The sequence below is a fragment of the Cupressus sempervirens genome, chromosome 1, assembly GCF_028749045.1.
Source record: "Cupressus sempervirens isolate cs-2001-9-10 chromosome 1, ASM2874904v1, whole genome shotgun sequence".
Lineage (NCBI taxonomy): Eukaryota > Viridiplantae > Streptophyta > Pinopsida > Cupressales > Cupressaceae > Cupressus > Cupressus sempervirens.
In genome coordinates, this window is record NC_143118.1 from 482,080,363 (window position 1) to 482,094,527 (window position 14,165).

Below are 14,165 nucleotides of genomic sequence, written 5' to 3' on the forward strand. Positions count from 1 at the left end.
TAGAAGTTGTAGTGTTCCCACTAGCGAGGACTATAATACCTGTAAAACCAATGTTAGAATTCATACAATAATAAAATATATTTCACTATTCTACCCTTTATTCTAACCCAACCTTAACCTTAAAGACGTCTCCACATCAGGATCAATGGCCCTCTTGAGGATCCTTACATCCCCGGTTACTTATCCATCTTTTATGAAGTGCTCCCTTTAAGATCCCTCCTAAAAGAGACATGATCTACATGTATGCATATGTTAACATCTACAGAATATTCCAGCCTTATAACCATATTAGATCACTCTCTTCCCAAAGGGACTCTCTAGATCTTAAGCTATTAACCATATTAACATCACCCTCTTCCCTAAAAAGGGACTCTCTTGATCTTAAACCATTAACCATTAAGTCATGTGTGTTATCCATTTCGAATTATATCTTCACATCTACATATGTCTATGCATAAATTATCCACAAGTATGATTCATTAATATAAATAAATTCATAAAAATAATCAAACAAATATAATCCATAAACATACATTTCTTACCTTCCTCTTTGCTTGGTCCATGTGGCTCTATCATTAGTTGGCCTTCAATGAATTAGTCCTAGTTTATCTCAACTCTATATTTACTTTCTAAAATTCCTCCTTTTCTAATTATAAGAAAATGATAAAATATACATTTTTTTTCTTCTTTTCCAAGAGTGACAACCTTTCATGATACAAATCATTTTAAAAGTCAACACTTAATGGTTATAATCATTTCAAAAAGTCACAACACTTCATAACTAAAATCCTTTGAAAAAGTTTCAATACTTTATAATTACAATATTTTTGAAGAGTTGCATCTATTCATAATTATGACCCTTTTGAAGGTTCACATCCTTTCAATATCATTGATACATTTTGAGAAAATTACTTCTTTATTTTCTTCATATTACTTTCCTTCTCCATTTTTCCTTTTTGAACTCTTATCTTCTCCTCTTTTTCTCCCTCTAAAATAAACTCTCCTCCCTTTTATATCTTAATTTTAAGGAGTCATGTCTATTTGTTAAATATCTCTTGACTTTTCATTAGATTTAGTTAATTTATATTATTCTATGTTATATTATTTATTTACTTACTTATTTGTATTTATTATTAAATTCTATTTAGAAAGTTAACATACTTTCTACAATAGTCTCTTGTATTTAATTTTATTTCTTTATTTCTTTATTTATTCATTTTAATTTTATTGTTTTTAAAATATTTTAAATATCATACTAAATATCATTTCATTGATAATGTAGATTAAATAATAATTATTTCCTATTTTTATATTTCAGTATTAGTTTTAAATTTTAATATAACATTATTATCGTTATTTATTTAATAACATTGTGTTATCTAATTATTATTAAAATTCTATCTTAAAATGGGGATATGACAAAAATTCATGAGCTAGCTCACGATATCGTTTCATTCTCACATTATTCTTGTTTTGTAGCTTTGGATGAAAATTTCGTGTAATCAATGAAGAGTAAATCCTTTTTGAGCGTGTGGAGGGATTTTGTTATACTCATCATACATGTTGAGTATTTTTATTCTTTTATTAGGTTGTGAAGTCTGAGCTAACTACTGTTGTAAATTAACACGATCTTTCCTGACTTTTCCCAGGCCATTTATTTTCTCCATAACTGAAACTTGCTGCACTTATATTGTTCTATTCTGTCTTTTATCTCATAAAATTTTGTCAAACAATTTTGCAGGACAGGATGTGCACTTGATTGTAGAGTTCAAATTTTCAATCTTACAAATGGTTCCAATCTTGCACTTTATTTACAACAGCAATCAATGTGTAATATAGTATTCTCAAACAAGAAAGAAACACAAAATATTGCAGATTTGTAAGCAAAGTTGAGTTTTGAGATCACTTGTAATACCCCTGGGTGTTCTTAGTCTTAATTTTTGCTTAGGAATTGCAATTTTTCACGAACTGCTTGCTCGATTGAAAAGGCTTGGTAGTACATGTCTATTGAAGTGTTTGATGGAGCTGACATTAATCTCCAATAAAACAATATCAAAATCCAATTTTAAATACAAAAATAATAGTTAGATTGGAAAGCTGGAAAAGAAATTTAAGCAAAAGTGAGATACTTTTTTGATATCTCCAACAAATTCTGTCCATTGTCTCCAAGCTTGAGGGTCTCTGTCCTCAAAGTTATTGAAAGCTGAAGCTTTCTCAAACTCTCCAAGAGAGAAAGAAATCCAATTATAAACCAATTATCCTTCAAATGAGCTCTCTTTCTTCTTTTTAAATGCAACGTTGCGATTCTTTACATTCCTTTCTATATTACTTTATTTCGTTTAAAATAGACTTTTCCCACTTCAGAAAATAAAGTGCCCTTATAATATTAAAGTGCCATTTGATAATATGAACTTCAGCTATTAAAGTCACTTTATTAAGAAACCTTTTAATCTTTAGGCATTAAAAATTATTGATTAGATGGACTCGGATAAGCATGTGTGATAACTCCTTGGAAAGATCTTGTTGAGATGCTCCTAGTCCAACATTGAAACGCCAAAAATGTTGAGTTTGCTGTGTTACTAAAAATGGTAAGTATTTGGACACCCCAAAAAACAACTCCAATTTGTTGGCAATTGAAATTGCTTAGGCCAAAACTTGATTTGATCCTTGAGAAACCCTGGTTAGCCCATGGGATCAAGGCAAAACGGGCTAACAATGCATCAAAATTGACTGTCCTTGAAAAGGGGTTATGATAGGTATGCATGATGATCATAGCAATAGCACTATTGCCTTGAGCAACTGTTCAAACTCTCCGAAATTGAATATAGACATTTATATCACTTATCCACTTCGACGTGCTTGAGAAAGTTCTTCATTTCATCATTATCATTTGTTTCATGCCACCAAGTGCCACATTCTAGGTTGCTCAATCCTTCCCAAGTGAGAATCAATTGTTTTTTTTTGGGCAAAACTTTATATTTATATTAATAATCATTTGGTTCAAAAGGGCTCCCAAAAAAAGAACCAAGAAAGAAAACTCCGTTCATAACCCATTACAAAAAATGATATAGTTTAGTTGCTTCAAACCTAAAACTACCCAAAAATCTTGGCCAAAGAGAAGTCGAGTAACCAATTTACAAAATGGCAGAGAACAAAATTGCTAGTATAATGTGAGCCATACAAAAGTGGTAGAGATAACCCCAAACATTACAAAGTTAATAACACCCATAACCCAATTACAATAGAAGTACATAGGTACAATATCCCATGGCATCTGTAGATCGATAGAGAGAAATCATCATGGAAAGAAACTGGAAGCAACTAAGGAGAGGAGCCAACCAAAATCTTGCAAGTTAGTCGATACAAAACAAAAGATCATAGAAAATAATATAACTAGTTATGAAACGCCATATCCAATACGCTGCAGGAAAAAAAGAAGAGATTAAGCTAGAAGAACGGTTTGAAGCACACTATATAGAAAGGAGGGATGAAGCAATAATACCCCATTCGAAATCATAATTGCAGGAAATTAGTACAACAAATCAAGCAAAGGACAAAGATATTTTGATATACAATCGTGCGGGAATGAGCCAGACTGACAAACCACCTGCATACTTATGAAACAAACATTAGAAATAAATGCAAACATGTGTTTAAAAAGAAGTACAAATACGATAAGATCAAAGCAAAGATCGACAACAACTCGGAATCATCAATTAGTACAAAGATGGCATAAGATGGAATAAAAAATAGAATAATGAAACACTCGCAAGATGACATAGAGTTCAAATAGATTCGAATTGAATCAAGTGGAAGATCGGCGAGTGGGAAGCCAAAGTCACATTAGTGGATGGGTGGATAATGCAACAATCATTTGCCCCATAATTAGCAAGCAAGTTTGCTAAAGAATTACCCTCACGAAGTGTGTGGGTTAGGAAAACTTTGGCAAACGAGTCAAGAAGGGACCATATTTGTTCAAGCACATAGTGAATATGCCTTGCAAAGGAAGATCTCTGAATGCATGCATTAATAATTATAGAGGAATCCCCTTCCACATGGATATGCTAAACACGTAATCTCTTAGCAGCAGAAAGACCTTGTAACATGGAAAAAGCTTCAGAAAAATTGTTAGTACCAGGAGCAATAAGGCAGGCTTCAAAATAAATAACAGTACCATGATAATCATGAAGAATGAAACCAATCCCAGATTTACCCAGGTTGCCTTTAGAGGAGCCATCGAAATTAAGTTTGATAAAACTAGCTTGAGGGGGGGACCATTTAACAGAGGTCTGAGACTGAAGTCTATCCTTAGGGCAAAGGGGGAAAGGGAGAGAAGGAAACTTCAATCCCACCCAATTTTTAGAGATAATATTATCCCAAGAGGAAAATCCTCGCTCCCTCATGAATTTATATGTGTAAGCATTTTTAACTTCAACAATGGAGTGATGAAGTTTATTAAGCACAATGTGTAGGGAAGGAGAGTTTCAAAAAATACATTTATTCCTTTCTCACCAAATAGCCCATAAAACCAAAGATGGTGAGCAAATCCAAATACATGAAAACATGGATTTGGGATTTAGAACAGGCCAAGCTTGAAAGAGATCCCAAACAATCGAAGGAAGAGGCATCGAGAAGTCAAGCTTTCCCAGGACAAAGAGCCAAGGATCACGGGCAAATGGACAATTAAGAAAAAGGTGGTCAACTGATTCAAGAGCCTAATTACATAACACACATGAAAAATTATTAGCAATGTTGAGTCTAGACGACCTATCACTTGTAAGAACACGATTTCTTAAAACCAACCAAGAAAAACATCCTGCCTTAGGAAGAATAGACTTATGCTAGTAGAAATAAAATGCCATTGTTTAACTTTAACATTTTGATTAGTATGAATCAATTCATATCCCAACTTAACAGAGTACGTACCATTCGGGGAGGGACACCAAAAAAGACAATCAGAAGATTGAGAAAAGAAGATAGATTGCTTAGAAAGAGAGAGGTTAGTAGAAGACACAGATTGGGGGTCAATAGGAAGAAGGGAGAAGTCAAGCCAAAGAACCAGTCCAAAATAGATAGAAATCGTAGAGACAAAATTAACAAGCTTTGACCCCCAATGTGATTGTGCAACTACCCAAATATCAAGGAAGGGTTGAATGGTGTTAAGAGGAGGTAAATCATTCCATGAATAAACAAAAATTGACCAATTCACCATTGTGGACTTCCCAAGAAATAGAGGAGGTAATAAGATGACGAGATTTAACAATAAAGTTCCAAATTGCTGAACCTTTTGGAGGATCCAAAACTGTCAAAATTCTAGCAGGGTCCTGATTATCTAGATATTTTTCTTGCATCAACCAACACTGCTTAGCATTAGGTTGAGAAAAAAGTTTCCAAACAAGTTTGCCACCAAAAGCCAAATTATGAGCAAACAAATTGTTTAGACCAACACCACCAGTAGAAGGGGATGAAAACCTTTCAAATAAAGATCTAAGAGGAGGCTTCTTTTCACTTGTCATGTTGGCAGTCCAAAGGAAATCCCAAATTAACTTATCAATTTGGCCAGGGATAGATTTAGGAGCTTGCAAGACTGAAAAGTAATAATTGGGAAGGGCTGATAAAACAGTTTTGATTAGCAAAATTCTACCAGAGAGGGATAACCATCTAGCCTTCCAAGCCAACACATTAGCTTTGATCCGATTGACAACTGATTGCCAATAAGTGGCCTTGTTTGATCCAATAAAAAAGGTGACTCCCAAATACGTAGATGGGAGAACATCAAGAGAGAAACCAAGGACCCCAGTAATCCTAGTAGCAAGATTAGGATCAGTATTAAGGATATAGATTTTTTATTTTTGTGGATTAAGTTTTGGACTAGATGCCAAGCAATAAATATCAAGAACTTTATGAATCTGTTTGGCCTCAAGAAGAGATGCCATACCAAAGAGAAGTGTATCATCAACAAATAAAGAGTGTGTAACCGCAACAGATGTATTTGGAATGGTAACACCAAGCCATAAACCAGCCAAGTGAGAAGCAGTAATAGCTCGACTTAAAGCTTCAGCTGTAATGATAAAAAGAAAGGGAGATAATAGGTCACCTTGCCTAACCCCTTGAGTTGCAGAAAAATAGCCCACAGCAGAACCATTAATTAAAACTGGGAAGTGGGTACTAGAAACATAGGCCATAATCCATTTACATTATTTCTTGGGAAAACCAGATCTTGTTAAAACCTTTAATAGAAAGGGCCAACTTAATCTATCATAAGCCTTCATCATATCCAACTTTACAATAAAAGAGGAGATATAATGATTTTGAATGGAATGAAGGGTTTCATGAGCAAGAATAGCCACATCCGTAGTGTCAAGTACGACAATTTTAGGTTTCTTCCTTCTCATGGCTATGGAAACTTCATGGCTTGTACGACAAAACCAAGACAAATATAAAATATTCCTTCGCATAAGATGGTGAAATAGAATCCTTTGTATAGTTTTGACACCCACCTATTTGGCACCAACAAGAAGAAAGGCTATAATAAACCCTAAGGTTACTCTACTAATACTCATATGGTGACAATAGCTAGCACAAACTTCCTTATTAGTGTAGTGGCAATAGCAAACAGAAGCCTCCTTACCTGTACTGGGCAGTGACACAAGCTACATACCATGACAAGAAATGTAGACTTCTAGTTCCATATGAGTATAGTGAAATAAAGAGGCTTCTGTATGGTGGTAGAAAATGTATATAAAATTTTAAAATTCCGCACAGGGGCAACAACAAATATCTATATATATAAAATTTGAAAACTTTATACATTCACAACAGATTGAAGGAGAGTCTCCTATATAATGATAAGGAAGCTAGAAATACTCCGTATAATGAAATAGTATTGAAACAACCCTTGTATGGCAGAAGTAGCCCGAACCAATGCTTGTGCAAAACTTACTAGCCGTATGATGGTAGCTGAAGATGGCAGTCACATGCTTGGAATGAGTTGTTGGGGTTGTACGGTGGTTGATTGAGGTGCTGGTTTTGCCAAATTTTCCAAGTTGCTAACTAAATGTAATCTCTTCACACTTGCTTCTCCCAATGAACAATGCAAATGAGTCTCATGCCCTTTTTGTAGTTTGAATTCATTCATTATATAAGACTTTCATTTTTTTGTTTTGCCTTGTATCTTTTTTTTTCTAACATTGCATCAATAAATTTCTTTCTTTCTAATATTGCATCCATAATTTTTTCCTTTTTGTACCTCTTGGTTCTTCATGGATTTGATTCTGATTTCTGGCACACTGTTGCACCAACATGTTCTAAAAGGCTACTGGTAAAATTCGTTGTCCTAACATGTTCACATGCATTCCAAATCATATATCTTTTCTACTTAAGGAGCACGTCTAATTCCTTTATAGCTCTCGTCGACACACTGCCCTTTGTATCATTGGTACCAAACCATGTCTTCTTCATTGTTGTAAATTGCAGGTGGGCCCGTTAGATTTGGGATTACCTTCCAAAGTGTGTTGGAGGTTGGTAGAGACTGCTTTCCTTGTTCAGTGTAGTGCTTGATCAGTTCTTCGCTATGCCATGATCGCTCAGCAATAAACATGTCTCCTTTGATTATCTTCTTTGGTTGAGGCTCCAATGTCCTTCCATATTCTTTCAAGTCAACCCCTTTTCCTATGTAATGTCCCCTTTCTAGGCGAGAGGAAGAATGAGAGGTTGGCCTATTATTGTAGTTTGCATAGGCTTATGAGATGGAAAGGGAATTCATTGCAACGCTCGGAGAGCCAATTTCGAGCTTTGATCTATTATAAATAATTAATAAGGAAATACTTACATATTTCCTAAGTAAAGTGTTAAATAAACTATTCTATGCACTTCAATAAATAATCATAACAAGTGACTAATATAATTCACTTTGTTAAAATAAAAGGCTCCCAAAATAAAATAAAGATAAAAGCCAAGTTATTATTAAAGCTAAATAAAGTTAAATCTTTCAATGGAGGGGAGTCATGGATCACAAGTTTAGAGAAAACCTTGTTTTGGATCATTAATTATTTGGCTTTGGAGGAGGGCCAATATTTTTAGTTCATGCCACGAGTAGGATACTAGTGCATTCACCGAAATCAGTTAAATGTCAAAGCATCAACCAAGCGTCATAAAAAATTAAATTAGGTTTGCAACATTTTCTAAAGTTTATCCTTTTTTCATATTTCTTTACAAATATACTTTATTTATAATTCTATTGGCTAACAGAACTCTAGAGTCTTATTGGGATGCAAATAGAAAATTAAATGTCAAACCACCAACCAATGAGAAGAAAGAATTAAAATCAATCGACCAACTTTTCTTATGATTGTTATTTTTTCAATTTTCATGCAATAGTGATTTCACCATTCCATTTGTACTTTTTTCCTCAAAATGTGGATGATAAAATCATTTGCTTTTTATAATAATAATTTAACAAATATCTTTTTGTCCTATTGCTTTTGGCAATGATAATAATACTTGATTTTTTATAATAGTAATTCAACATATCTACGATTACAAATATTATTGAATTATTTTACTAAACCCATTTAGCAATAATAAGATTATTATTTCTTATCTAATATTATATAAGAAATTCATTTATTAGAGGCAAGAGCCTATAACACAACGGTAAATTGTGAGCCCATTTAGCAATAATAAGATTATTATTTCTTATCTAATATTATATAAGAAATTCATTTATTAGAGGCAAGAGCCTATAATGCAATGGTAAATTGTGAGCCTCTCATTAGGGAGGTCTTGGGTTCGAATCTACTCGAGATTAACACATAATAATCATTAATCTTAACAATAATAATAAATGAATAATAAATAATCTAGGCTTCGGCCGATTACCCATAAAAAAAAAAAAAATTCATTTATTAGATAGAAATTTAACTTACAAATAAGAATATAATTTACTTTATGCATAATGAAATAAATATATACCATTGGTTAAGATGAGCCTTGCTTGAATGAGCATTTGCAAAATAGGATCAAGAAGCCTTGCCTTCCTCCTTGATCTTTTTTACAGATTATTAGCTAGGAGGAAATGACTTCAGCTAGAGGCATGAGGATTTTTGTTTACAAGATTGACTTACTGATTTGTTCCTCTAACTTGATTATCTGTATTAGATTTACGTCTAGATCTATTATTAATAAGGGTTGACTATTTTTGTCTTGATGAATTGTTACTATTACTATGAATGTCAGTTTTCATTTCTCATTTAGTTAGTTTGTTAATAGTTATTCTTTGAGTTTGCATCATGTTTGAGGCGTTTGTTGTCATCCCAATTGGTTTATGAAGATTGTTTAGTCCAGTTCTTTCAAACTAATAATTTTTGCAGGTTAGAAATAATCGTTTTAAGATGATCAAGAGTAAACAATTGTGAAGTATCGAGCAATTAAAAGGACAGAAGCAGAAAACTATGATGAGGACAGATCTGTCAAATAAGAACAAATCATTAGTTGAAAACTTGGCACATTATTAGGTGGTGCCAATGATGAAGAATTCCATTTAAAAGAGGGTAGGAATTGTAGAATCAATATAATATTGCACTAAGGTTACTTGAAAGGTGTTAAATGAAGGATAGACAGTTTTTGGTGGCTTATGCAAGTAAAAGTTTTGCCAAGCATCATAAATGTTGGCAAGGAGCTGCTAATATTTTGCCAAAGTATAGAAAAGGGTTTTAGTGAGGAAGGGCACACAATTTGAGTGCCAAAGGCAGTTTAAAACCTCACAAATGCAGCAAGCTCACTTGGAAACCATGCCAAATTTTAAAGAGGACACGTTATTTTGTCTTAGTGACCTTTTGAAGTGGCCAAAGGAAAGAAAATAATGTCAAACTAGGCAATGATCTTATGAATTGCACTACAATAAACCTAAGGAATGTCACCCTTTTCAAGCAGTGATGCAAATAGAAGGCTTCATCAAAAGTGGAAGCTTATTATTACAACATGCCTTGCAGAGGTTTATTAGAACATTAGGGATGATGCACTTTCACACTGGTATAACTGGCAAAACTGCGCCAAAGGTGGCACCTCTTTAAGTGAAGGGCACCTAAGTCATTAACAAAATATAGCATAACATGATGCACTGTCTTGGTAGCAAAGCTATCCAAAAACTCTACCCATTCAAAGAAAATCATCTAAGATCAGATTTAGTGCCATATTTAAGCGTCTTAAAAGAAAAAAAAAGTGTAAAATCATGGTCATTCCATGTCAGAGGCAGTCTTTTTCAAGAAGAATGTAGATTTAATGACAAGGGAAACAAAACATAATGGAATAAATGCTATATACTGTTTTATATCCAACTTTGCTTATACATTGGTAGAATAAATAGCATTTAAAATTTGTCATTTGTATCTAATCCGAGTTCGATGGAATTGGTACACAATATAGAGAATGTAATTGTTATTGAAAATATTTGATCCAGACACCTATTTGGGAGAATATGACCACATTGTAATTAATTTATTCATGATACAAAGTGTCATTCGTTTGCCCTTTATTAAAGCATCTTTTGAGTCCTTTCAGTCTTGTCACCCAAAAAGAAAAGTGGTCCATGTACTAAATCAAACATGTAATGGCTTGGTTGCGTAGAGCTTAAACATTATATTTCTTTTCAAGTTTTGAGTCTGCATAATACATGGTGAACCTTGAAACAACTTTGTACTTATGCTTATTGCACGGCATCAAGTTTAGAATTTAATAGCATTTAATGATCTACAAAATACCCATTTCATTTCTTTGTCAACACGGTCACACTAATATTTTCCCAGTACCATGGAGTTGACATTGTTTTATTTTTCTTTTCCAGGGCAAAGTGTAATTCAAAGAGGAAGGGAAATACTCCTACAGGTATAATGAAACACAGCTCAGACCACAGATTAAAATTTTGTCATGAGTGTTTTACAGATTGGTAAATACAAAAAATATTGCATTATTTCACTCTAAGTATTATTAATGCACGTATGTTACTTATTATTGACTAGACAATTATGTTATTTCTTATTTGAAATGTCTCATCCTGTTAAAAACTTTTAGAAGCTTTGGTACTTAAAACTGTCTAACAGAAATAAAAAGACATTCAAATGTGAATAGTTGTTTTTTGTACTCTATTATATTAGATTTGGAATCTGTGCATATGCATTTGAAAAGTTATAATTAACATAGGCTGTGTACACTTTTCAACACTTCCTGATGAGAGTGAATGAGTAAAAACTAACATATATCCCTGTAATCTTATAAAAGATTCCATATTCTTCATCTTTACTCCAATGGATAAATGATTATGAAAATCTAAAACAAGCTTTTCACAACTCTAGTCAAAAACTTGATGTTTTTCATATTGTAGTTGATACATACCAAAGTAGAAAGTTGAGTTTATTTATTTTGGCAAGAATAAGACAAATAAGGATATATTTTTGTGGCAATGACAAATTTTCAATGTTGATCAAGCCTATAGTATGGGGGGATATGGGGAGGAGTTTCAAGGGTGGCAAATGTTTTCCCAAAATTTGATAATGAAGCATGGAGGCTACAAGAATATACAATGTTTGAAAACTAACTAAAAAAATCATAAGAATTACAATTTATCATTTATGTAAACAATTTGACAATTAGTTGAACCAAAATTCTGAATATATCTATATTAAAATATTCAGCTTGATGATTCATCAAGTTTGCAATACAAAACTAGTTACAGTCAGCTTGAAAACTTGCTTTTGCCCCCCAATTTTTTTGGCTTGTACTTGAGGGACATGACAAAAAATAAGCGAACGAAAATATAATATAAGCACATAATATACATAAATAATGTATGAGACAGAGAAAATAATTTAGATAAGTCGATTTGGTCATGGTACCATTACTCTGAATCAGAATTGACTCAGCATACCAAAAGCACAAAAGGAGTTGAATTAGTTGAGATTTAATATAGGGACTACATATTGCTGAAAATTTGTAAATTGGGGATTGTTTTTGTTATTTGAAAACAATATTGGGGAATAGCTATACTATTCCTTCTATCACAACCCATAACAACTTTTTATGTTTTGTTTTCAAAACAAAAATATTGGAGGCAGCAGCCCTCAACCAGGTTGAAAGGAAATGGCTTGTGGTTCGCTAAATCCATAGCTAGATCACCTAACCAAATAATCCCGAGCCAACAAACTTAGTCAAGGCCTCAAAGCTCCTCAACATTTTCACACAAGTTATAACTCATGTTATATAGGACCATAAGGTATTGGAGATTCCCTTTTTTAATATTTTAGAGCAGAATATCCTTTTAATAGGGACACTCTAGGATTTTAGCTTCTGTTCTATCTTTCTTGGTCACTTTCTTGATTTAGTCTACTCAAGATCCTCCAAAGGTTCAAAACTTCCAAAAGTAAGATGAGAATCAAAGACAAAGTCCTACCTCAGAGTTCCCTATCAATTCAACAAGGTGGTTCAACCTTGTCAACAAATCCATGTTCATAACCCTAACATGCATCACCAAATGCTTCAAGTCTTTCTTGTAGGAGTCTAAGAGCTTCAATTCTCACTCAGAAACCTAGGATTCAACCCAATTTTACTAGGTCTTCTCAACCTTTTCTTACCGATCTCCAAATTGTGTCTTTCTAGGCCTTCTAGCCTTTTAGGTCACCAATTAGACCTCTCTTTTGAGTTTTTGGGGCTTAATTCAAAAATTTATCAAATGACCTAGGAAAGAAATTTCCATTCCAAATATCGATTTGGGAGACCTAAAAGATTCTATAGTTTCTTGGTTCCCCAAACCTTCATATAGTTCCAAACCCTAGTTTGAGTCTTTACAAGCTTAATTACACTTGATTCCTCAGATTGATTCAATTGGACTTAATCTTGCATCCAAAGTTTCTCTTGACTCCATTACACACCGTTGTATCGTTGGATTGTGATTTTCAATCCGCTCCTACAAGAAATGGAAAACTAGTACTCAATCACCTAGCTGGGTGCCACAAAGCTTGCCTAGGGCATGAGTTTAAAAATCAGGGATTGCAGTTTCTGGCTTGCAACCAAAACAAAAAGATTGTACATAGTCTTCTCTCAAAGATCTTGAATGGCCGTGCAAATCCCATAGTGAAGTTTTAAGATGGAAACATTATTTGGGTCAAAACCTTGATTCTGCTAGTGAACAATAGTCTAGAGTTTTGATTTTATTTAGCTAAACAAAATTGTACAAAATGCAACACCAAAGCACACAAGGGAAGGGGCGATCCTATTCTAACTATGTACATAAAAAAGACATCATTTCCAATCAATGGCACACGAGTTGCTCGTGTTGCAAGTAGACAATGCAAGTTAAACCAGAAAGCTGCCAATTGTTTGCTATTTCAAATTGCTCAAAGTAGCAACCAACCTTGTTACAATGCTTTGGGAGGTCTTAAATATGCCTATTTAACATGTTTCCACTGATGATTAGTGCCCATAACTAACTAGGCACAAAATGCAACTTCTTGCCAAAAATTGTGAATGCAATATTTGAATGTTCTAAAAGTTGTCATGACAACTTTTTCCTTATCAATGCATCTATCCAATTTAAGGGTGTAAAATGATGTCTTTAGCCACCCTAGACATATCTAGCCACTAAACATGACCTCCTAACCACTATTATACCATTTTGCATAACATGCCCACATTTGGCATAGTTGACAATTTTTTGCCCAAATGAGCAACATTTTGCCAATCTTGGCACAACTCCACTCCAAACATGTCAAACTCAAACCAAACCACCTATTTGACTCGCTCATGGTCCTTATTCACACCATGACCTAACTAAGGTCTTACAAGCCAAAACTTTTAGGGCTTAATGTCTAAACCCTTAGGTACTCCTGTTTATCAATTTATAAACACTTCAATCTTATAAATGATTACCCCATGTTTCAAATCCATTGGGTTGAATATTTCCTTCATCTACCAAAAAAAGCATAGCACTCACATAATGCCACATGCAAACAGGGAATACAGTAAAAACCAACAATCTGTCAATTTACAATGCTGTAATGTATAAACAGACTCTGACTGATATCCACAATAATCTCAATCAATATTTCACCTTAAACAAAAGGAACAAAAAGGTTAGAAAGTGTTTTCTGAGACAACTCGTCTGCACGCTATTT

At 33.5% G+C, this 14,165-nt stretch overlaps 1 protein-coding gene and 1 long non-coding RNA gene across 2 annotated transcripts in view; one reads left to right on the top strand and one right to left on the bottom strand.

The window, feature by feature from the left end:
* Positions 1-14,165, top strand: part of AMY2 (alpha-amylase-like 2) — a 113,190-nt gene that overhangs the window by 65,678 nt on the left and 33,347 nt on the right. The window contains exon 4 of the mRNA XM_089828529.1: positions 10,844-10,884. Within this exon, the coding sequence (XP_089684655.1) occupies positions 10,844-10,884 (41 nt within the window). The remainder of the gene's footprint in view (positions 1-10,843; positions 10,885-14,165) is intronic.
* LOC149578365 (uncharacterized) overlaps positions 1-14,165 on the bottom strand; it is a 111,642-nt gene that overhangs the window by 64,577 nt on the left and 32,900 nt on the right. The gene's annotated exons all lie outside the window — the stretch shown is intronic.